Source organism: Lepidochelys kempii, chromosome 25 (genome assembly GCF_965140265.1).
Source record: "Lepidochelys kempii isolate rLepKem1 chromosome 25, rLepKem1.hap2, whole genome shotgun sequence".
Lineage (NCBI taxonomy): Eukaryota > Metazoa > Chordata > Testudines > Cheloniidae > Lepidochelys > Lepidochelys kempii.
Window position 1 is genome coordinate 11,817,455 of NC_133280.1, and position 25,493 is coordinate 11,842,947.

Genomic DNA, 25,493 nt, shown 5'->3' on the forward strand with positions numbered 1-25,493 from the left:
AGAAGGAGATCAGGTCACCAAGACGCTTCAGCAACCCTCTCACAGGGCAACCATAGCCTTTGGACAACAGTACAATGGCCTCATAACACATGGAGTGATAGGAAAGTCTTGGAATAAATAGGGAAGAAGGGGGGGGGGGTTTGCTCACTGTCCTTTAAAAATGACACAACAGCTTTCCTATGTGCTGCTGGCATGATGCAGGAGTGAAATGGGAAGCAGAAAAGAAGGCAGCTTCTCCAAACTCTGGCCAACATTCTCAAAAGTGTGAGGGGAGTTGCCCTAACAGGAATTTTTAGTTATTAAAATTTTAGTTAGACTTTTTAGTGTCAAAATTGCCTGAGTACATAATGCTGGATGCGGTTTTCAACAGTACCCTGAGAAATTCCATGTTTGGGGGCATTTCTATTCAAACCAAAGGTGCGTATTCACTTATGTAACTAATCACCTTACATATGCGAATTAGGCCTAGATCTTCAGTGGTGAGCAAAAAGAAAAGGAGTACTTGTGGCACCTTAGAGACTAACCAATTTATTTGTTCCGATGAAGTGAGCTGTAGCTCACGAAAGCTCATGCTCAAATAAATTGGTTAGTCTCTAAGGTGCCACAAGTACTCCTTTTCTTTTTGCGAATACAGACTAACACGGCTGTTACTCTGAAGTGGTAAGCAAGGCTCCTGAAGATCTGCCTTTCTATCTTCCCCCTTCAGCTCACACGATGGCTTCATTGTGAGCCTATGCATCTGTATGACCCATGCCTCAGTGAGGGTGAAGAATGTCCTATGAAACTGAAAGACCCTCTTAGGAGGGTACAAACTCTTCTATCTCTGATCCTTTGCTTGCCATCTACTTTCCCTGAGATGTCTCATGATATTCAGCCCCAGTGTGGTTAGACACTGTCCCGCCTACCCCTTGCCTCTTCTAGCTCTATCTGAATCTCAGCTCTGCCTCTCGTTCCCTGAGCTAATCTACAACTTCCTCAGTAAATCCAGTCTGTCTTTCTTTGTCCATTCACGTCTGTCCCTCTCTTGTGTGGGTGGGGTGGCGAAGGAGAGGGTCCTCTCACTGTGATGTCTGTTTTCAGCTTTGCACAGACTGCAGAGTAGCCAATGAGCGACTATTGCTCAAGAACCTTAACCTGCATTTCCTGATTTAGAACTTGTCTGCAGAAGAGAGTTGAACTAGTTTAATCATGAGATGAATTTAAACTAATGGAGTTATATCAGTGCAAACTCATGTGTGGGCACTCTTATTTTGGTTTTAATGTTTTGGGAGGGTTTTGGTTTTTTTCAGTTTAGCTTAAGATGATTGGGAGCAGGTTTAAATAAACTTGAAAACACTTAAATTGTAATTATGGACTTAAATTAATGTCCATACAAGGATTTGCACCACTTTAATTAAATCACTTTTTGAAACTCTAATTTAAGCTAAACAGGTATAATCTTCCAATGTAGACAAGGCCTAGTTGTGTCTCTGACGTGACTGCCTTTGAGCACCTGCACCAGCCCTTCAGTGTCCCAGGCCCTTCTGAAAATACAGTTTGGCCATTCATTCTTCTGCCCACAAACCCACCCAACCCTCCATTTGGACTGCTTCAGCCAACAGGCTCACTGATAACAATGGCACAACTAAAAACCAATTTCAAAAATCACCCGGGCACTCTGCTCAAAAGGCTATTTGCTTTTAGAAACACAGGCCTTATTTGTTAGAGGGGCTGGATTGTAATCAGAGGGATGCTCTTCTAAACCTTTTTGTTTCTTTTATGACCACTTGTGAACTTAAGTCGTCAGGTATGAAGCCTAGAGAGAATCTTGCTGACTGACTTTTTATTGTTGCTGAAGTATCTGACCAGCTTACAAATACAGAAGTAAATGTAGTACTATTATAAAATGTAGCACTATTTAAATATAACTCTTACGGTCTGATTTTAAAGTCATTAAAGAATTCAATTAAACTACATTTAAAATAAACTAAAATTAAATCATCCTCCTGGAGAAATATTGTAGCAATATTGTAGCATTGGCAAGGGCATCATTTTCTGAGAAACCTGCAATACATGGGTACTATGAAGTCAAAGACAGATATACACTGTATTAAAGATACCATTTTGTTTTTTTGGTTTAAATTGTTAGTTATGGTTTCAAAGTTTAATCTCACTGATCTATGCTGTGCCTGCAGAACATGCACAAGCATGTAATGGTGTATGCAAACTAGGAAGCTGATCTTACAAATGACAATTGTGCATACACATACCCAGACTTAATGATGCAATTACCTAGTTTTGCGAACATGGATTAAGCCCTTATGACTGACATTTCAGGCCCAATTCTGTAAGGTATTAAGTACCTCCTGCATGGTGCTATCTGTCTTTATGTTTGCAGTATACTCACTGCCATAGTATCTAAGCATCTTAAACATTTGAAAGGATATTATGTTGTTTGTCATTCCTTTAGCTGTTTGAAGTCTGAGTGCCCCCAGTTCTCACTGACTTTAACATCTTGCAGGATCAGTCCTTTTGTCCTCAATATTCTTTTAATGCTCTAAATGCTTTTAATAGGCAGCAGAATTGGAAATATGCACTACACTAACTTCGGATGAGTTGAAAATTCAACATAAACTAAATAACAGCAATTATTCCTGGCATGAGGCAAGCAGCAGCATTCACTTTCAGAGACAAGCTGGAAATGTGAAAATAATTTAATGTGAATATATGGTCAGCCTCTCTTGCATTAGATCCATTGTTTAATTTATTTATGACACAAGCCATTTCTCTTAATGCACTTCCATGTAGATAGTTCAAGTAAGAGTAATGATAGTTTAATTATCAGACCAAGACTGGAACATTTGTTCTCAACATTTTTCAGCTGAAACATAAGCAAATCCTCACGGTACAACAGAAACATCGCGTAGCTTTGGGAACGAAGCACCACTGTGTTTTTCCATGACATTACATCCTTCAGGAACATATGGGCCGGCAAACAGAAGACTCCAGCTGCATAATTATGGCACTGACAAACCAATTGAACCTCAGCAGCTGCCACTGGGGAGGTTTAATTCATTCCTGGTATTCTTGCCTTTTAAACTTAAGTGGCACTAGAACAAACACATCTTTGATCCAAGTAGGAAATCACTTGGAGCTTGATGTTTAATAGAGTTTAAGATCTGGGAAAATGATGTCTTGATTAGCCTGTGTGACAATGCAGGACTCATGGCAGGCATGGTATACACAAGGGTTTGGTGTCTGAACTCTATTACTCTTTTGGACATACTTGAGTATCTATGTTACTATGTCGATACAGAGATGATTACAATAATACTTTGTGTTTCGTTAGCACATGCACTGAGCATCCCTGACTCTGCAGGGAAGCTTAAAGGAGCTATACAACTCTCACAACAGTGCCAGCTGACTGCTTCCAAACAGGGCAAAGACCTCTCTGTAGCCTGGACAATAGAATGAAGGGGGCTGGCATAGACCACCCCACCCACAACTCCCTGTGGGGACCACTTAATTTCTCCTTTTATCTCCCATGGCAGCTCCACAGGGCTTACAGCCTCAGGCTTACAGCAGCCTCCATAGGACTTGTACAAGGAAGAGAGAGGGCACCAGGATCCCAGTCATCAGGTGGGCATGGGAGATCACTGGCATGAGCTCACCACCCCATCCAGGAATTTATGGGTCTACTCCATGCCCTTTCTATGCCTGCCTAGCCATCCTCAGGATTACTCAGGGCAGTACAGAGCCCCAGTGTGCAGGGTACAGAGCACCCCTGCCATTTACTCTTGCAAAAGATGCTGTCAGTATTTATCCCTAAGAGAAAGGCGATCCGACTTCATTTTGATGGAGTGTAGTTTTTTCACACAACATAAGGATGATTCAGTGTGTTGCATTAGATAATTCAGTAACTTATGAGATGCTTAGATACTATGTGATGAGAGAGCATATAAGTACATTAAATAAATGGAAGACCTCCTCTGATGGAACTAAAGTGTCTGATCGTAACTTTGTTGATATAATTTCATGGCAAATATTAAATAGCCATATGAGAACTCCTCACACAGCTGTGTAACTATGTAGTGTGTGCTCCAGGACGTGCATTATAACTTGCAATCTTAGAACTAAATCCTACCCAGAATGAATCTGGTGGAGGGGGGGTAGTGGTGAATTGCCAGCTACACGTTCAGCATGAAGTTGTTCTGCCCCACCAGGGCAGGATGTCTCCGAACACATGTTGTTGCTGATGGCAGCATATGATCTACTCAGTCAGAACCTAGCCTACCCCTTTTCCTGCATACCACACCCCTGCAGACCACAGTACGCAGCCTTGCGTGTTATGGGTGAGTTATGATAAAAATGTAATTAGGATAAGGAAGGGCAGGATTTAGCCCTAATGCCACAGCAATGGAATGTGCATTTGCAAACCTTGCAACAGTGTAGTTATTGAAAATCTAATAAATCACATCCATAAAAAGACCAATAATGATTCAGTGAATACAGTCAGAGAAAACTTATCCTCAGAGTTCATTCATTAGAACAGTTCATCAGTCTCTGGTTGTGAAACATATTAAGAAAGGTGCCAGTACTCTCCTTCTGAAAGGACAGTATCAAGCGTGTATTTTTAAAAATAAATTTCACTTACCTCTTGCGTTTTAACAATATTCCGCCTACATACTTGAGGCATCATTTTAAAAAATCCTAAATACATAATGTTTTCAAAGGCTGCTTCAGAAATGCTGATAAGAAAGTTCCCAATCAAGCCATGATTGATCAAATTCGTTGGAGGATTTAAATTTAAAAGAGATGGAACCAAGTTCTTCTCCTAATTAGTTCAACTAAGAGCAGAATTTGGCTCATTCTCAGGGCAAATTTTGACATCTTTATACAAGATAGTGCGTAGCTTGCAGATATGTTTGTCTATAAAGGCACAAAATAAAGAAATTCTCTGTACAGGGCCCCAGTTTCATTTACATTTGCTGCATTCAGATCTTGAAATTCGCCTGTTGTAGTCATCTAGCGTCTGTGTAATCCCCAGTTAAACAGCAGATGCAATGGGTGCTGACCTGCTGTCACAAGCACACAGGTGATGAGCTAGCATTTCAGTGAATGATACTGCCATCTGACAGGTGAGAGATGGAGAACCCGAAGAAACAATGTATGAGCTTTAACTCTGAGTTGTGTTAGCCTTCTCAGTGGTGGCCAGATGCTGTTTCATCTACCACTCTGATCACTTTCACGCTGTCAGCTTGTGCATTCAAGTGTTGAAATAATTAATACACCTCCATGGCCTGCTAAGAGGTTTGGGGAAAACTGGGTTCTCAGAATGATTGAGAACAAACAAGCCTAGGGTTCTGGGGCTTGAGTTTCTGCAAGATACACAGAGACACTGGGATCCTAACCTGCACCAAGACTTTCCTTTATTTAAAAAAACCCAAAAACTGGCACCATCATTAGAGGGTACTAAAACTATAATGGGTGTAGGGAAATGGACCAGAATGCTCTTTCATTTTTAACAGATTTGCAGCCATGTGTAAGTGACTGAACTGTGCTAATCTTTAATTGAAGAATTGCCTCCTGATAAAATGTCTAGCAATGCAGCTATGCAAAGGAGAACAGAAAGAAAAATGATGTTTATTGCTCTGCCTTAGGATAGTACACTGAGATGTGCTTGCAAGGATGGATGTTTGTATAAATAAATGTTCATTCTTGACTGTGGAATGCAAACTATGCTGCGGGGTTGGAAACAAACCACTTTGTAAAGCTGAGGCCAGGGTAAGGGAAAGACACAGGGATTGCAGGGGAGACATTCACATTCATTTTTAGCAACTTAGAACAGTTTCTCAAGCATTTTTGACATTTTAAATTATGCTGTGGGGGTCTATTCCAAGAACAAAAGTCATGCTTTTTCAGGGGACTAAAGGGTAAACAATTAAGAAACTTAATGCAGATCAACCTAACCGTGGTTTTACTGGTTGTGGGATGGGAAACCTAGCTTCAGCACAACTTCATAGCTCATGCTTCGTGGACAAATGGACTTCAGATGAGTTATCTAAATCATGTGCAAGGGATAGTGGATTCCTAGGGAGCTAGGGCCCAATCCTGCAAACACTTTCTACTGGGATAGTAACTACTACTAAAAGTAGTCCAATTGCATTGAACAAGGCAAGGAATGGATGAGTTCATGCTGTTGCTATTTGATCAGAGAATTTCCTGCAAGGCTGGGAAGCAACACATTGCTGTGTTTATATTGGCCAAGTTAGGACCTGTTACTCTGGAATGGAAAAAGGCAGAAACTAAATTTTTTTTTTTTTTTTTTAGACAAAATACTTAATTCTGCTGAAAGGCATTTCCACAATTTAAAAATCACAGAAGCCACAGGTTTTTTTTATGTTCATGATTTTCTACTAACCTTGCTGGCGCACCTTTCATAGTTATACCATTGACAAGGGCGTGATGAAATATCCACCCACCTTCCTTACTGAAGAAAGACCGGGAATTAGAATATAGTGTATATAATATAAAAATATTATAGTTCCTTCTATTTGGCCTGACTTTGGTTAGGTCTGGCACTGGAGCAGAATGCGCTCCCATTCATGACCGAGTACAAATATTACTAAATAGTAAAGGAGCGGTTTTGCGCACACACACCTGCTCTAAGTAGCTGAAGTATGTTTGATATATACCACATTTTGAGTGCTAATGAATAGAAGACAAGGACTGCTGTGGGTACTTGTACAATATATTCTATTACAGTTAATGGAAAGTCACAGAGGAGGTATCCAGCTCTTGTGCAAGAATCAGTCATTAAGGGTATGAATTATTCAGTGATAATCCACACAGCATGTGCTATATGCAAACTCAAAAGGGGCCATATCCCTAACCCAACAATCCTATTGTTTAATTTCCTTCAGCACATAACAGATGTATGACAGGCAAGTAAACAGGACTATTCAAACAAAATCATGGGAGAAGCATACATAGGAGCAAATTGCTTTGTAGCAACAAGGCATTTTTTGAAAGAGTTGAGACGCTGCAGGCTGGAGAGAACACTACTGTAAATTGGGTCACCATTGCAAGGCCAGCCTCTAGAATAAGACATTTTTTTTGCCCAAGGTAGCTTTCCACAACACAGTTACAGGATTCCACTATGATGAAAAACTGGGAAATAGTTTTGCAGGAAATTAAGAGTGTGGGGATGGAGATGAGTTAAAATTATGAAAACAAAATTAAAAAAAAAAGAACAATGTCAAACAGAAGAGTTATACTGGTCCATATCTAATATGAAAACCAATATCTCTATGATCTGGACTAGTCAATAATAAAATTAATTCCTGTGCACATAACCTTGCTGCCATTTATTAAAATAATCAAAAAGTCATTGGGCCAGATACCTCCTGTAATTTCATTTTCTTCAATGCCATTATCCTGTGGATGAATTTGGCACATCATATCTTTTTAAATGTCCTATTTGCATGCATTGAAAATTATTGGATGAAATTAAGAAAAGGTTTTGGTTCTAGTGCACTAAAGAATAGTACCATTAAATTTGGATCTATGGAATTATTTTAATTTCAACACACAAAAAAGGATACTGAAACCCAGCCTGAAGAGGGCATACTAATGATCCCAAAGCAACATTGTGACAGTCTGGCAATATTACCCTTTCATAACATTGAAATCAACATTCACAGTTCCAACCTAACTTGGAGGGGGTCTGACCAAACATTAGATCAACCCACTCAGAAACTTAGAGCTGAGTGGTAGAAGAAGTTCCTGAATTCAATAACCAGGAAATGGCTGGTTCATTCTGCAAAGGAAATGAGTCACCCAAACGCATCCAAGAGGAGCAATGAAGACAGGAAAGAGCTGAAATAACATGAACTGATAAAGACTGGAATAGCATAGACCAGTGGTTTTCAACCTTTTTTTCATTTGCGGATCCCTAAAATATTTTCTATCGATGTACGGACCCCTTTGGAAATCATAGACAAAGTCTGCGAACACCACAGGTTGAAAACCACTGTTCTGTGGTAATGATAGCCTTTCATAGCCCGCTTAGACGTGGTCTGCAGACCCCCAGGGGTCTGCAGACTACAGGTTAAAAACTACTGGCTTAGACAAATAGCACTCTCTCAGTTTGTAATAGATTAAAAAGAGGGAAAGAGAAATAATCACTAGATTCTGTAATTAAACATGGAATTTTCATTCGTTCAGTTTTATGCATACAAATTATATTTAGGTTTGATTTGACACAGTTATCACATTAAAATCCAAAAACCAAAATTTATAATGGAAACACTGACAGACATTTCATGAATAGTGCTTGGGTAGTACAATACTTAAGGCCCTACTTGAATTGTGAGATGATTGTCAAAAAATTACAGCTGAGTTTTGGACAAACCTTGGAAAATTGGAGAAAAGTAATAATGGACCTTATTATTGGGGTAATAAAGTCTATTATTACTTTTCTATGATTTTCTACTGTAGGCCACTTGGGGCTGAGAGCCAGGGATCCCGCTGTTGGCTACCCAGGGCTCAGATTGGGCGGCCAGGGCTGAGTGGGGACTTCTGCTGTCAGCCACCTGGGGCTGAGAGTGGGGCCTGGGCCTAAGAGTGGGGGCTTGGGGTTGACAACAGGGGCTCCCGCTTTCAGACTCCGGGTGGCCAGGGCTCCCACTGTCAGCTGGCAGGGGCTCCTGCTGTCAAAATTGCGGTGGAAGCCTAATATTGCGGAATCCACAATTTCCACAATATTGCAAGTTAAGTTGGGCTTTGGCAATGCTATTATTAACTGATCCCTGAAAGACAAGTAGCAGGAAGTACCAGCATTTGGCTGTGGCAACAAAGCAATTCCATTATAAAAGTCTATTTTAGGGAGTTCTTAACCTAGTTATAAAAAATTCACTCCTCATTGAAACTTAATATCAATTTAAAGGTCTCAATTCCAAACCCAATTTATTTAGTAATACACTGTTGCTACTTGTAAGATGCAGTTACAGAATGCAAGCCCACTAATTGAATTTATTTTCATTCTTAATGCTTCTGTATCCCCAAACTGTTTGAACCAAAGGGGAAAATCCCCCAGTTTCTAACTACCTAGGTTGCTTCTGAATCCGTATCTGAGAAATATGTTAAAAAAAAAATATCAAACACAACGGGAATTTTAGCAGGACTGACAGCAATACAAAGATACTTATACAATAGGGAGTGCTCTCTCCACTAGGTCTATCAAGCCTAAGGATTCCCAGAGCTGCGCTGTGATATCATGAACAATGCACAAGAGAATGTTCTGGCATCTTAAGTTGCTGTAAAAGTTGCAAATTTTGTTTAAAACAAAACAGCCATGTTAATTGCAGGTCACTTTTAAAAAATAAGGGGACTATGTTTCGCCATTTGGCAGAAGGACAGAAGTGCCTTGGGGATGATTTTAAAAAAGTCGAAGGCCTCATTCCTTCAAATACTTGCAAACACGCATCTGCACTGGTGCACACTCTCCCACCCCCATTTACTACTGTGACTAGTTCCATTGATTTCAATGAGACTAGTCACAGCAGTGAAGTTATACAAATACATGTTTGCAGGATCAGGACCCAAGAAACTATTATAAACAAGGAAAAATAGAAAGTGACTGTTTTTTTCAATAAAAATTATTTAGCATATTATTATTGCATACAGTATATTTGAACACAGACGACCTTCTTGGAGAGAGAAGAATTGTTTGTTTTCATTTATCTTGAAAAGCAGAGCAGCTGTCAGGAAAGCAAGGTCATGAGGGCTGCTGGTTTTCACAGAAAATAATTGCATGGAAAAATTACCTGCACAAAGCATTTTCAGCTTGAAAACCATTTTAAAAAATACAGAGAGAGAGAAGCAGGGAAAGTTTCTCTGATGAAGTGAGCTGTAGCTCACAAAAGCTTATGCTCAAATAAGTTTGTTAGTCTCTAAGGTGCCACAAGTCCTCCTTTTCTTTTTGCGGATACAGACTAACACTGCTGCTACTCTGAAACCTGTGCAGAATGTGTTAAGCTCAACAGAAGATAACACATACAGTAAAGGTTTTAAAAGGGGAAAAAAACCTGGGTGTGTCTCCCAAAGAACCTTCAACCGCAGGGCTGGGGGTCAGGGAGAGGCTCTGTAAATCAGGCAGGGCTCCCTGCTGGCTTGTACAAAAGAGGCTGAATCATGCTGGAATTTAGCCCATTTTCAGTTGGGTGGCTGTTTTTTGTTTTTGGTGGAAGGAAGGTGAGGCAAGTCCTTTTTCCATTGTTTCCAAGGGAATGGATTTGTTTTTAAATGCATCATGTTCACTCCAAAGAAAAATTGCATATTACCAGATGGTATATTTACTAAATGCACTAATTTTCTCTGTCAAAAGGAAAAGACATGATAAAAAAAGAACTTTTAAAAATTAACTGAGTAACTTTATTACCTGAGCAACACCCTTACCAGTGCACACAGGACTGAACAAATGAGTAGCTGAGTAACCTAGGACACTTCAAAATCAGACTTCTTTTTATGTTGTCCACAATCAAATGCTGTAGGAAGAAATCTGGTAAAATATTGCTCAATCTGAAAATCTGTTTATCTGATATATTTACGGGAAATCTGAAGAGGCGTGCATGACATTAAATAATAAGTTTCAGTTACATTTCATTCATTCTTTCTGTCTTTTGTAAACCACATCATGACCATACGAAAGATGGCTTGCACAAGCAATAGTTCCTTGATGTTGAGTGCCTGTGTTTGTTCAAAATAAGTGGGATATCTGCATATGCTATAAATTGATTTGTAATTTTAATAGTTGTCAGTAAATTGGGTTTATTTTTTATAATTAATCAGTGGATTTAGTGCTAATTAAATTTCACTTGCTAATTTGTTGCTTCCACATCTTTCCATATTGTGAAATGGGGATGATAATCCTTTCTTTCCCCCCATCCTTTGGATATGTCTATGCTACAGGCACTACAGTGGCACAGCTGCAGTGTTGGAGTCTAGACACTACAGAGATAGAAGGGGTTTTTCTGTCACTGTAATAAATCCACCACCCTAGAGAGGTGAAAGTTGGAAGGATTCTTCCATCAACGTAGCTGTATCTACTGTGGGGGTCAGGTTGACCTAACTACATTGCATAGGGCGTGAAATTTTTCACAGCTCTGAGTGAAGTAACCTAGATTGACCTACATTTTAGATGTAGATCAGGCCTTTGTCATGTTAGATTGCAAACTCTCTGGAGCACAGTCTGTGCTTCTTATTTTTAGCACCTAGCATAACAGGATTTGATTTTGGTTGAGGCCATTAGGCACTATTTAATACAAATAAGTATGAAAAGGTAAGAACTTACCTTTTCCCCACCTCAAGAGCAGCAATCAACACGGTGATCCATGTGTGAGGAAAAGTGATGGTATGTTCCAACACTTTCACAACTTTTTTTTACCTTTCTTTCAATCTGGCAGCAGTAAAGCCTTAGCCTAAGAAATGCACTTATGGTATACCTGATCAAGTTGCCTGAAGCTACATGGAATCAGCAGCCTGAAGGATTTGCCTCCAAATCTATGCTAGTCTATTATTTTATATATCTATATCTATATATCTTCTGTCATTACAGCTCCACCAGTGGTAACAATGACGGGATGGCTACTGTAGACAGGGTTTAGGTGTTTCTACCACTGTGTCACCAGCACTCTTTTACGGAGGAGCTTCCATTTTGCTACCACCAGTGGAGCTATGCTGGTGGAAGTGCAAAGGTGGGAAGTTTTAAAGAAAAATTTCTATGGTGGGCCCAGGAAGAGAAGGAAACATGTCATACTAAAGGTCCTGTCTACAGGGCGATCAGAAACATGTAAGTTACAACAACCTTTCAAACACAGTTGTAACCAGTGCAGCTCTGATCCCAGGGTGGATGGAGCATTTCATTCAGTGCTGCAAAAGGGGTTTTCAGTGAGGTCTGAGTCTTTACTGAAGGATGTGGCAGTGGTTAAGAGATGGGATTATTACAAATAAGAACAATGAAAGTGAATTGCTGCTAGAATTCCAGATGAACAGACCTTATCCATTTTAAGCAGAAAATTATCATTGTGTCTAAGGAAGCGTATGGCTGTACAGCAAAACAAGCTAGAGAAAGGAAACCAAATAACTATGGTGCATCATAAACAGGTTAGTAAGGGGGAAAAGGAGTTATTATTATTTGAATTACAGTAAGCACTAGAGGACCTGATTAGAGTCCCCTTTGAGCTGCATAGGGGCAAAGTAAAAATACAATGCCTGTCCTAGAAATCTTACAGTGGGACTCCATTTGGGAACAAGCAGGTATCTTCATGAATCTCTCTGAAGGAGTGGGGCATAAATACACACAGCATGACTGAAAGACAGCTATCTCTGGAGCGGAAAGCATCAACTAATTCAGGGGTTCGCAAACTTCATTGCACTGCAACCCCCTTCTGACAAAAAAATAAATTACTAAACGACCCCAGGAGGGGAACCGAGCCTTAGCCCATCCGAGCCCCGCTGCCCGGGAAGGGGGGCCTAAGCCAGAGCCTGATCCCTACCGATCGAAGCGGGGGCACCAAAGGCGAGGCCCAAAGGTTTCAGCCCCAGATGTGGGACCTGTAATCTGAGCCCCACCACCCAGGACTGAAGCCTTTGGCCTTCAGCCCTGCACGGTGAGGTTTGGGATTCAGCTTTAGCCCCAGCTCCCAGCAAGTCTAACACCAGCCCGGGTGACCCCACTAAAACAGGGTTGTGACCCACTTTGGGGTCCTGACCCACAGTCTGAGAATCACTGAAACCTGAACTAATCCATGTAACCCATGATGGATGGATGGATGGATGGATGGATGGATGGATGGATGGGTGGGTGGGGGTAACAATAGGGAAGATTTTGGTCAAGAAAGCTGGTGCGATCCTGACTCTTATGAAGAGAATCCTAATGTCTGGACAGAGCAGATAGAGTTCTTTATCTCTTTCATTAAATATTATTGTAATCTCACAGACACACAGAATAATTTTCTCCCCAAACCACCAACTCCAGTTAAAATAAGGTTGATTTTATTATATCATTTTTAAAAAGTAAAACAATTTGATGTATTCATAAATGTTAATGAACTGCATTTAAAAAAAAATCCCCAAATGACAAAATGTGCTAAATATTTAAGTACTTTTATAAGAAGCACATGTTCCTTCTAGCTTCCTGTCCACACTCAGGCTGGCTGTCTAGGGAGTGAGGCCTTTTGGGGCTTCCTTGCCCACATTCACTATGGCTGCTTAGCGCGGTCTTTGGACTGTTTTACCATATTTAAGATGGCCACCCACTGCATGCGTACCCATATTTAATATGACAACCCAACGGGCGCGTTGGAGATCTTGCCCCTATTCAAGATGGCTGCCCAGCGTGATTATGCCGTTCTTTGCCCCTATTAAAGATGGCTACTCAGTGTGGTCATTGGGCTTCCTACCCGCTCTCAAAATGGCTTCCTTTCACAATGCCGGCCGTTCCTCCAATCTCGCCGCGCACCCACTCTTCATCCCGCCCCCTGCCTCCCTTGCAGCCAATAGACTTCGCAGCAGCCGCCCCCGGCCCCGCCCCCTGAGGCGAGTGATCCCCGCCTGTGTCGTCAGGCCGACAACGGCGGCAGCCAATGGGGTGTTGGCGCGGGTGAGGCGGGCCGGACGGCGCCGCCATTTTGTGAGTCTATAACACGGAGCCGTTGGGTTCGTTCCTGCTATTCCGGCGCCTCCACTCCGTTCCCTGCGGGTCTCCTCTCTGTGCAATGGACGGGTGAGTCCCCGCTGGGCCGGGCCGGGCCCTGCTACGGGCGGAGACAGGAGGGGAGTTGTTTGAGCCCTCACTGGGCCGTGGGAGAACTCGGGACCTCCTAAGGGGGCTCGGGCGTTACCTGCGGGGGCGGCGGCGAGCGGTTGGGGGGAGGGTTACCTGAGAGGGGTCCGTTGTGGCCCGGGGGGAGTGCCCGGCTGGCTCCCCTCCGTCGCCGCAGCCTCCTACTTCCGCCCCGGGCCCCTGTGTCGCCGTGTGGGGGCCGCAGTAAGGGGGTGGGGCGGTCCCCCCGCTGCCTCCGCTCCGAAAGTGAGGCGAGGCCGGGGCGAGCGCGCGGGGCCTCGTGCGGCCACTCCGGCGTTCGGAGCCGCGCGCGCTCGGAACTTCCCTGCTCTCTTCCTCCCCCCCCCCCCCCGCCCCCGGGTGTTTCCAGCCGCCTCGTGCTCAGCTGCCCGGGCGTTAAACCCCCCCCCCCCAGTGCGTCCGAAGACACAGGCGCATGATACTCGCTTCCCCGTCTGCGCGTGGCTGGGCCCTGCCCTGGTCCGCGCACCTGGGGGCGGGCACGCGCGCTCACCCCTCGTGGAACCCCCTTTCCGTGCCCCTCGGGAAGGCTCTTCTCCCCCCCCCCTCCCCTTTTCCCTTCCCCAAAAGAATCCAGACTCCCCCGTGCGGTCGCGGAGTGGGAGGAGGGTTGCCATGTTTCCTGTAAATTGCCTGGGTGTGGGCCGTAGCGTCTGCTTGGGGAGGTGCCTGGGAAGCGCTGCAACATGCACCCACTCACCTTAGGAGTAGCAATCGCTCAAGATTGTACCGGGCGGGGACTCTCGCAGGCGGCAAGATTGTGGCTTTGGGCGCACCCAGAGCTGCCTCAGTAATGGGTTACGCTGCCATTGTCCTGGCCTTTCACAAACGCGTTTTGAAGTGTAATTTGGCGTATACACGCTCACGCTAGGCTTTGAGGAGCTTGAATGCCTTCGGTCATAGTTAGGGAATTTAGTGGAAGTATGGTTCCCCTTGCCCTGCTACCTGGGCATCTCAGTCAAGAATTTTAACGTTCATAAACCAGTCGGAGAACACTTCAGTCTCTCTGGTCACTCGATTTCTGACCTAAAAGTGGCTATTCAACAAAAAAACTTCAAAAACAGACTCCAAGGAGAGACTGCTGAATTGGAATTAATTTGCAAATTGGATACAGTTAACTTAGGCTTGAATAGAGACTGGGAGTGGTTGAGTCATTACACAAAGTAAAACTATTTTCCCTTGTTTATCTCCCCCCCCCCCCAGACGTTCTTGTTAACTGCTGGAAATGGCCCACCTTGATTATCACTACAAAAGGTTTTCTCTCTCCCGCCCTCCACCCCCCCACCCCCGCTGGTAATAGCTTATCTTAAGTAATCACTCTCCTTACAGTGTGCATGATAAACACCCATTTTTTCATGTTCTGTGTGTGTGTAAATCTCCTCACTGTATTTTCCACTGAATGCATCCGATGAAGTGAGCTGTACTCACGAAAGCTTATGCTCAAAGAAATTGGTTAGTCTCTAAGGTGCCACAAGTACTCCTGTTCTTTTTGCGAATACAGACTAACGGCTGCTGCTCTGAAACCTGTCAGGTTAAGCTGTAACAACACAAGAAGTCTTGTGGTAGTGTTTCCTTGCCCTTCTGTTGTTTAACTATCAACCTTTTCCCACATAAAACTTGCCTTGCTAATGATGTGGCTCCTGTAGTTTTGCTGGATTCAACTTTTGAATGCCAGGTAATGCTGCTTCTCTCTAGTGACCACCCCATCTATTTTAGAGGCACTTCAAAATGTGGTGCTCATTGAAGACATGACTTAACAGAAATGAGACCTTCTTATTTACCTTGTCTGGAAGAGTAACTACAGCAGTGTGCTGACTTTTAAAGAGAAGAATGTTGTCAGTCAACCCAAAATATTTGGCACTTCCAAAGAGACAGTATTTATGTATTCCAAAACCCTAAATTAGAGAGCCTAAATTAATGACTGGCTTCGTAAAAAGTTTCATTCACAACAATGTATCTGAAAGGCATCACAGTCTGGTTCCTTATATGAAGACTACCTTAGTTTGCTCAGGAACTTCAGTTCAGCTTGTTACACTTTTAACAGATAACTGCTCAACATGTTGAGTTGGGTTAAAACTTTTTCTATAACTTTAATAATTTACAGCTGTAACTAATTTGAAAAAAAGCTATTGTTTTTGTGAGTATTCTTTCTACTAATCAGGGTACATTGTAGCAAAACTAGCTTGGTTATCTAAATTAAAATATTTATGTAGACAGTTGTAGCTTTTCATCCTGTAGTGGAATTGCAGTGGAAGTGGCAGTATGAGCTGAAGCCTAAAATTTTAATTATTCCATGTTGGTTAAAGATCCCAGGACATGGTTCACTTTCCTTTCAGAGCCTAGCTGCTGTTTGCTGGGTTCGTGATGAGATGTGGGGAGTTTGTTTCTTCTGGAAATTGTTCCACTTCTGCATAGCTAACTGTCCATGACCTTTCATCAGTATTTTTCTAATGCTTACAATCCTGCTTAGTTGCATTCTTTTTCTTAAATTGTTTTTGGTATAAATTGTCTTGTTAAATATGCAAGGGAGATTGATATGGCAAAGATTGCATATTAGAAAATGCCCAAAAGAATGTCATCCCAGATCACTACTTTCAGTTTTCTGTCCATCATTCCAAAGCAAATGTTAATCTTTCTATGTGAAATTAAATTTTGCTGGAATTGGTGGCCTGTACTGTTAAAAACTAGGAGAAAACTTGGTAACTTAGGCTTGGTTGCCAGGATCAGTGAAACTTGCTTCAGAAATGGCTGTTTAAGAGTATATTCAAACTGAAAACTGACTTCTTTTAAAAAAAATTGTCTAAAAGCTGTTATGTTGTGTGTATCATGTGACCTTAGTTATCAGATTTACAAAAATGTTCCTGAACGGAACAGTTTTTGGCAACTAAAAAAGCTGTTCTTGCTGGATAATTTTAAATACCATTCTCTGTAAAGGCTACTTTATGTAAAACATTTCCTGTGTGTGAGGCCCTCAAGAGGAACAGGAAGCAAAAGAAATTGCTCAAGGATAACTTTGAGAGGTTTGGAAACTTTAGGTGCTCCTCACTATTTTTCTGCCTCTCTGGATGGTTTTTCTTTGATTCAGGTGTGCAAGAAGAACTCTGAATGAATGGCAGAAATGGTATTTTTTTAAACTGAAGAAATACCAGTATGTTAAATAACTTCGGAGTGGTTACGTGCACAGCATTCAGTTGGATTTTCCACTGATGTACAGATGGGTTTAATTACTCCACTTTAAAGCTCTCCCCCTCAAGATAAAACAAAACCTATCTGTCTTCAGTGGTGACTCTGAACACCAGTGGGATTGTAAAATGCTGCAGTCTCATACAGAGCTTTTTTTTAATAGCAGTCTGAGCTAGAGAAACCATAGTGTAGTTTTCTGGCATCAGCCACTGGAGTAGATTGTGACTCCAGCTTTAAATTGCTGGGTTATGGTGACATGGCAGGCTGGTTCTGAGGAAGAAGTATGAGAAGTTGAGCTGGCTTATGCTAGTACCGGGGATTGTTTAAATTGGTGAAACCTGAATGATTTTGTAATAAGTGTGAACAGTGTTAATTACCTGAAAAATTACTAACATGCAAGGGAAAATGTAGCAAATGTAGGTTGTGGTAGAATTAAATCCCTTTGAGTGGTAAAATGTTTCTTAATGCAATTATGGTTACTTTTTTCATATTGCTGTGTAGGACTTAGTAGAACCCAACTTTTAGCTGTTTTCTGTGATTCAGTAGTAGGTTATTGCAGACCTATTGGCTTGTGTCTGCAGGATCCTCTATCATTCCAAGTATTTGTACAATGTATCCTGTACTGGGGAAGGCTGACACAAGAATTCAAGGTTCATGGCATGGTGTGTACCCTGAAGGGCTGCAGCAGTGGTTCCCAAACTAGGGTAGCTGCTTGTTCAGGGAAAGCCCCTAGAGGGCCAGGCTGGTTTGTTTACCTGCTGTGTCTGAAGGTTCCGCGGATGGCAGCTCCCAATGGCCGCGGTTTACTGCTCCAGGCCAATGGGGACCGCAGGAAGCGTTGGCCAGTACGTCCCTCGGCCTGGGCTGCTTCCTGCAGCTCCCAGTGGCCAAGAATGGCAAACCGCGACCACTGGGAGCTGCAATCGGCTGAACCTGCGGATACAGCAGCTAAACAAACCAGCCCAGCCCACCAGGGGCTTTCACTGAACAAGCGGCAACCCTAGTTTGGGAACCATGGGGCTACAGAGTCAGTGGATGTGTGCCACCCACCTTTACATCACTACTTTACCATATTTTGGACTTCCTACAGCTCAGTACCTTAGTTACTCTACAGCGGCGGTTCTCAAACTGTGTCGGGATCCCAAAGTGCGTCACTACCCCGTTTTAATGGGGTCGCCAAGGCTGGTGTTAGATTTGCTGGGGTCCAAGCCCCAGGGTTTCAGCCCTGTATGGCGGGGCTCAGGTTACAGGCCCTGCAGTGCAGAGCTTGGGCTTTGGTCCCCTTTCCGGGGGTCGTGTAGTAATTTTTGTTGTCAGAAGGGGGTCGCGGAGCAATGAAGTTTGAAAACCCCTGTGCTAGAGAACCTCAAACATACTGAAAGAATTTATGCCCTGATGCATGAAGTTTAATGTTCCTTACAAAATTTAAGCTGTCTACACTGCCACTTTCAGTGCTAAAACTTTAGTCGTGCTGTCATGCTGTAATGTGGGCAGTGTAGACATACCCTCAATTATCACACTCAATATTCTTGATATCCATATAACCCTGGGAAATCACCTTTGTTGGTTTTTGTTTGCTGGGTGGAAGTTATTGTAGGAAATGTATACTGTTTTGGGTGTATGTGGGGGTCACCAAGGTTTTGTTTTCACTAAGCACTTTTAACCGTCGTCCTGCTATTAGTCTAATAATTGCTGTCACTATCGTGGAAGTGCGACTATAAACCATGCACAGGCTGTTTTATTCAGGTTTAGATGAGGCAGTGGTATAAAAGCCTGTCTAGTCTATGCAAGCAGTTCCACTGTTGCTTACATCATTGGTATTGCACCATTTTTGGGTGAATTCCGGAAGCATTACTAACCCATCTTTGTAGAGGTAGCCCCCTGAGGGTCAGCTCCCTTGAATTATTCTGCTGAATATTTGTGCCAGCTTGATAGTCTAAGTATAAAGTTTTGTTTTAAGAATGCTCTAGATATGGATTGTATGGACTATATAGGTGAATACTAGTGACTGTAGGAGATTAATTTTGACACTTCACTCTTGCTGTGACTTGGCTCTTGGTCGTACGCTGTTTGTCTTACGTTCCTGTGAAGAATACTGGCTTTGGTACCTGCATACTCCTTTCTGTGGTTCTCTGGCAAAAAGGTGAAAGTTCCACTGTTAGAACTAAATACTTCGGGGTGTTGGGTCTTCACTGCAACTTCAGTTTTTTTTTCTTGTATGAACTGTCTTTGGCTCACTTGTGAAGATGGGTGCATTCTGACTAGCTTTTTTCTTACTGCTGGATATTTGTGGCAAACCTATGTAACTTAATCCTCTTCTTTCTTTTTTCCACAGCATTGTCCAAGATATAACAGTTGGTACAAAGGTAGGCACTTCTTGCTTTTTCTTTTTGCACTTGCTCAGTATTTGACCTAGTTTAGTGTTGTAAACTTATCTAAGTTAACTCTTCGATTTTAAAGGGTCTGTTTCTTATACTACATCTCAATTGTTTTTAACCAGAAGGCTTATTTAATTTTCATGTGTATTTAATACTCAAGTCAAGGCCTTGTTTTTACTCTGCTGTTGGAGGGCAGAAAGACACTTGTAATTGTCAGATGAGATGTTTAAAAACAGAAAACACAAATAATGTTGGTGTTCAGACAAACTTGTGTTGTATCCATATAATGGGTAATACATCTTGAAAGAGAAACTGGCAGTTCATTGGATTGAGAATGCTCAACTTCGTTTTTGTGGCTCTCCTGTTCAGTTGGATGTTGCAATAATCTTTTTACTGCTAAAATAAAAAGCATGTTACCCATTGATTCTTATCTCTTGGGAGTACAGTAAATATGACCTTTACCCTACCTAGTGTCTGGTTTTGAAAGTGCAGCCCTAACCCCGAGACTCAAAGTGCTGACAGGAGGAGCCTCCTTATCAATGGAGTATGGTAATAGGCTGCTGCTCAAGGAGGAAACTTTGTTCCTGAGAACTGCTAAACTGGAATGTTCAGGATAAACTAGAACTCCTCATCTTAGTTCATTGCCAGAATCTTAATTGTTTAAAGAGTTAAATTGGAAGGATTCATCAGGTGTGGCAAATGTGAAAAGTTGAACTGTTGGTGAAATGATTCAGTTTGGGACAGGACTAAGAATTTAAACTGAGCTAAAGATTCATGGTGAGACAGGTAGCTTATGTTACTTCATTTTCTATTTTATATATTGCCTTAAGCACAGGGCCATTTTTGCTACATAAAATCTAAAAGCACTACAGGGAAGCTATTAAAGCGTAGTGTCTTTCATATTCAAAGAACAGAACTAAACACTAGTAATGCCATAACTGTGGGCAAGTCTGTTAAACTTCTGTGTGGTTCCAGTGAGCAGCAGACAGGTGGAGAAGAGATTGGCTTAACATCTATAAGGGAGAGGTTACTACTTGTGCTACAGTATTTAAAACTTTATTATTAAAAAGTATGAAAATGGCAGTGTCTAGTTTCTGCTGTGACCAAATTTATCCTGGCTTTCAGTCTATCTGCTACAGGGAGGAGTTCACATTTTGAATAGGTTGCCATGCTGCTTTATGGGCAAGGGAGAAAAAACTGAGTTTTGACATTAACAAGATAGGTTTATAATTAGATGAATAGAATCATATAGGTTAGACTTCCTGGAATCAGTCAATTACCTTACCCCTGGAGGATCTTTCCATGTAGTAGAACTTTTAGTGATGTCACCGTAATTCTACTGTAGTGCTAAAATGTATTTAAGATGCTCTAGCCAAAGGAAGCTCTCTAGTTATGCAAGGGAAAGCGTTTGCCCAGAAGGGTTGTGAAATGTTAATTTTTGATCTTCAAGCTCCAGTGATGGCAAGAACTTCAGGATGTGTTACATTTTGGGCATGCAGTTCTTATCTGTTGCATGATTTTAATTCCTCAAGGGGGGGGGTATGGTTTGTCATCTAAATGGGGATTGGAAGAAGTCACACGTCAGCACTTCCACTTCTAGCACAAGACAGAACTACTGTCGCTTCTATACTGCAAGTGCCAGGGGGCATGAGAGGTGGATGAGAACAAGAGGAAAATGTATACACCAGAAATAGTACCTCTTGTCAGTCAGGCACCCCACTTTTAGAAAGCCAGTTCAGATTTTAGAAGATGACAGGAGGAGAGGATTGAATCACATGAACTAGGGTAAGAAGTTGTCTGCTCATAAATCTTTGGAAATTCCCCTCTATGTGGATAAGTTTAGTGTCATGCCTAAAGTTGTGTCTGAAGGGTACCTTCCACAGCAAATAATGCAATACATTCTGTAGTATTACACCAAAATATGCCTTTGACTTTAGAATAAGTGCTTGGTTATTTACTGTTAAATTTAATTTCTAAAGTCTTATTTTTAGAGCAATGGAATGCTTTTCTTCTGTGGCTAATGCCACTCTTGCCCCAGCTTTATTATAGGTAATCTTCTAATTCCACACTAGCATGTCCAAAGGAATAGGAGTCATTTCATTAGATCTCAAAAACCATATAACCTTGTATGAGAATAGTTTAAGTTGAAAATAAGTTCACACTTACCTTTAAAAGAACTGACAACAGCATTTGCAATTGCTCTTACTAGTGTCCTCACTTCATTCTAGCTTCCTGTGAGTTTTTTTTTGAGTAATTGGGCTACTGAGTATTGTGCAGAGGAAACTTTCTATACAGTCTGGAAGCATTTCAGCAGGATTTCTGTCGAAATACTTTTTGAACGTTTAAGCTCTGTTCTTTGCTGCAGCTGTTAAGTGTGATTTCTTAGGGCATCCATTGTTAGCAATCACTTTATTAACATTATTTTTTTCCTCCTTTCAAAAACAGATGTTCTTTATTACTGTAAGTTACTGGATAATTATAAAATTGAACAGCAGTTGAGACATTTACCACTATTGAATCTGTAAAAGATTAAAATAGGAATAAGATTTACCTGGGAATGAAAAAGCTACACCACTAGCATCCATTCCTGAAAACTGTTCTGAGAGATTGTTTGCTGGCTGTGCTCTTAAATCGGCATGGGTATTAGAGTTAGATACATATGTTTCTTTTAAATCAAAAGTGTTAAATGATTTCCCTCCCCATCATCCCAAATTATGTTAAGGATATGCATGAGCAGAGATGGCAGAAACCGTATTCCTTTCAGTTCATTATAAGCTTGAAAGATCATAGATTTGTAGTGACTTTTTTTCCAGACAGTCTTGGTCCTTTTGTTAAGCAGCATGGTAAAGAGAATGGTAAACATCTCTTGAACTATACTGTTAGTCAGTATACTGGAAAAAAGTGAAGACAAACCCAGCAGACTAATGTGGAAGGAGGGAAAAACAATAGGGGAATTAAATGTTACAAGTTATTTTCCTGATGCCTCCTTTCAGGTTTCAGTGGTAGCTGTCAGAGTAGCAGCCATGTTAGTCTGTATTCGCAAAAAGAAAAGGAGGACTTGTGGTACCTTAGAGACTAACCAATTTATTTGAGCATAAGCTCTGTAGCAGCAAAAAGAGTTCTTGTGACACCTTAGAAACTAACAAATTTATTTGGGCGTGAAAGCTTATGCCCAAATAAATTTGTTAGACTCTAAGGTGCCACAAGGACTCCTTTTAGGTTGTCTGTCAGTCCTAAAGTTTTAGAAATTTACACACAGCTCTTCTGTAGTGTTCACACTTCATGTTCTTTAAATCAGGTGCTTTGATTAGAGTGATGTGCTGTACTTCATCCAGCCCAGCAGGCACACAGTAATTGAATAAAAGGAGTACTAGTGGCACCTTAGAGACTAAGGTGCCACTAGTACTCCTTTTCTTTTTGCGAATACAGACTAACACGGCTGCTACTCTGAAATCAGTAATTGAATAAGCATCTCCACCCTAAATTAATCTGTTTTAGGTACTTGTGTGGGCTCTTTTTTCATTATTCTGAAGTCTTTGAAATATTGTCCTTCAGTAATTTTGCTGTTGAGAACACTAAGCAGTATTTCAGTCTTGAGAATAAGTCCTATAATCTAATTTTATTGTGATTTAGTGCGGTGCTGGATAATCTTGAGTATTTTCTGGATCATAGTCCAAGTTAGCCAGTCCAGAGGTTTAAAATATGCATATCACGTGTCCTAACTCTGGGTTTCTTCACATCTTAATATACAGATACAGCTAGTTTAGGAAATGTATTACTGTTCTGTTGCTCACAAAGCCCTGCAATTATTGGAGACCCTGCTGGAAATAGTGCTGCAGCCATAAACATGTGATCTACTTAAGACTTCCTCTTTCACCTAACTGACTCGCTATCTGGAAAGAAAGGAAGGGGATGGCATTGTGGTTGAAACATTAGATTTGGACTGCAAGCTGGATTATTTTTCTGGCCACGTCAAAGTCTCCCTGTTTGATGTTGGGTGAATCACTTAATCTCTTCATGCTTCAGTTCTCTATCTGTGAAATGGGAGTAATTTCTCTCTGTTTTGTCTGTTTAGATTGTTTTATTAAGTGTGTGCAGTGGGACTTCGATCTCAATTGGCATTTCTAGACCTTACAGTAATACAAATTAATGATGGCAATTTAATATTTTGTGCCAATGCACCATTCTTTGGGAAGAGAACAAATGGTATTGTATTTCATAACAATGAATTGCTTTAAAAATATCTACCTATTGGATAATCCTAAATGTAAAGCTCCATAGTGGATAGGCCTAAACACAAAACTCCATAGCACCAGACCCTGAGGCCATGTCCTCACTACCCTTTATCGCTCAGGGGTGTGAAAAAACATCTCTCTCAGCAGCGTAAGTTTCGCTGGCATAAGTGCTTATGTGCATAGTGCTGTGTCAGCAGGAGAGCTGCTCCTGCTGACATACCTGCTGCCAGTCGTTGAGGTGGTTTTATTATGTCTCTGGGTCCTGTTGGCATAGAGTGGCTGGCTACACGAGTGATCTTAGTGGTGCAGTGTACAGCTGTCACTGTAAGTTCCCTAGTGTAGACACATGGCCTTAGAAATAAATATGCAGTTTGAAAACAGAAAAGTGGCATCTGCAAAGTTAACTCTTAAAATATTTTAGAACAGCTTTTGTTAGAGTATGGTACAGGCTGACTGCCTAGAAGTGGTTTTGTGGTCAAGCCAGGCTCTTTGCCATGGGAACAAGTAATTATGGATTCAGGCAGTAGGCCAAGAATGTTGTGAGGAAATTCCAGTCCCCTCTTATGACTCTAGTTCAAAGGCTGCAACAAGCTGGCTCTTGTGGACTTGCTGTTACAGGCGTGATCACACATGTAAGCCACATGTGTTTAATATGGACACAGGAAAAGCAGTATCCCAATGGCATGGTGATCAGAAATTGAGGGGAAATAGCTGTATGTAACAGGAATGGTAACATGTTTTGTGGAAGGAACATAAGGAATCAAATGTCATCTGATACGATTTTTATGTACAGCTACTTCAATTTATGGATAGATTATTCATCTTTATGAGCAAATTGAAAACTCCCTCTAATGGAGTATAGGAACTCAAACATTGTTGCTTTATTTGCAACAATCAATTGCACATATTCCTTCAACCTGCATTATGGGTTGTAAGCAAGAGATTACAGGTAGCACATATTCATCTGCCAGTGAATCATTGTGAAGTGCCTAGAATCCCATCTAAACCTTAGTTTACACTCAATTACTCATTCATTCTTATGTAGAAATTAATTAGAATGACTTGATCCATAGCTTGCTTAAGCTCCTGCTCTTGTTCCTACTTTAACTTTATTTTTCCATAAGGGGATTCTTAAGAAAACCCCGTGTGATGAAATGGTGAAATGAAAACCTTTCTCTCCAGATCTGAAACTTGAATTTTATTTTGTAGACTAGCGATTATAGTTAGAAATACTTGAGACAGTATTTCACAGACATTGAGTAATTCTGCTCACTCCTGTGATTTATCATTTTCACTAATAGGTAGGGAAACAGAAGAGGAGATATTCAGTGACTCACCAAAGGCTACAAAAGGACTCAGTGTCTGTGGTAGAATGAGAAGTAATGAGTTTTCCTGGCTCCTAGTTCTGTGATCAGTGTACTTAGACCAGGATAAAGGGGCTTTATCTAATTTTAAGTTAACAGATACCCAAAGTGATCAGCTTGTTTTCCAGCTTCATAATCACAATCTGATTTGAAGTTTATCTTCATCTCTAACATAACAATGTTTTGTTTATAGAAATTCTGACCTAACGGTTGCCTAGTATTTACCAAAGCACGTTTTTGACACATCACCTCACTATTTTGTAATTGCACTTTTTAAGTTAGTCTTTGATTTAAACTGTGTAGGCATTCCTTAAACTGCATGTACACGGTGACATTTTATAGAGTAATTCATGTCGTCACAAGATGTTAAAGCTCTCCCAAGTTATCCCTTATTTTTGCTAAGCAAGGTGAATCATTCAGTTAACAATTATTTTCTGGCACGTAGAAAAGCACTAATTGTACTAAGCGTTTACTATTAATGCTATAT

The 25,493-nt window shown here is 41.3% G+C and overlaps 2 protein-coding genes across 5 annotated transcripts in view; one reads left to right on the plus strand and one right to left on the minus strand.

Annotated features, from left to right (window-relative positions):
- LOC140903126 (uncharacterized) overlaps positions 1–14,177 on the minus strand; it is a 32,377-nt gene extending 18,200 nt beyond the window's left edge. For all 3 annotated transcript variants that reach the window (XM_073323932.1, XM_073323930.1, XM_073323931.1), the window contains exon 1: positions 13,922–14,177. The gene's annotated coding sequence lies outside the window, so the exon portion shown is untranslated. The remainder of the gene's footprint in view (positions 1–13,921) is intronic.
- PTBP1 (polypyrimidine tract binding protein 1) overlaps positions 13,603–25,493 on the plus strand; it is a 53,012-nt gene continuing 41,121 nt past the window's right edge. Inside the window, exons 1-2 of one of the 2 annotated variants that reach the window (XM_073323928.1) lie at positions 13,603–13,765; positions 19,365–19,395. In XM_073323928.1, coding sequence (XP_073180029.1) covers positions 13,758–13,765; positions 19,365–19,395 — 39 coding nt within the window. In that variant the 5' untranslated portion in view covers positions 13,603–13,757. The remainder of the gene's footprint in view (positions 13,766–19,364; positions 19,396–25,493) is intronic. The other variant, XM_073323929.1, reaches the window with a different exon arrangement.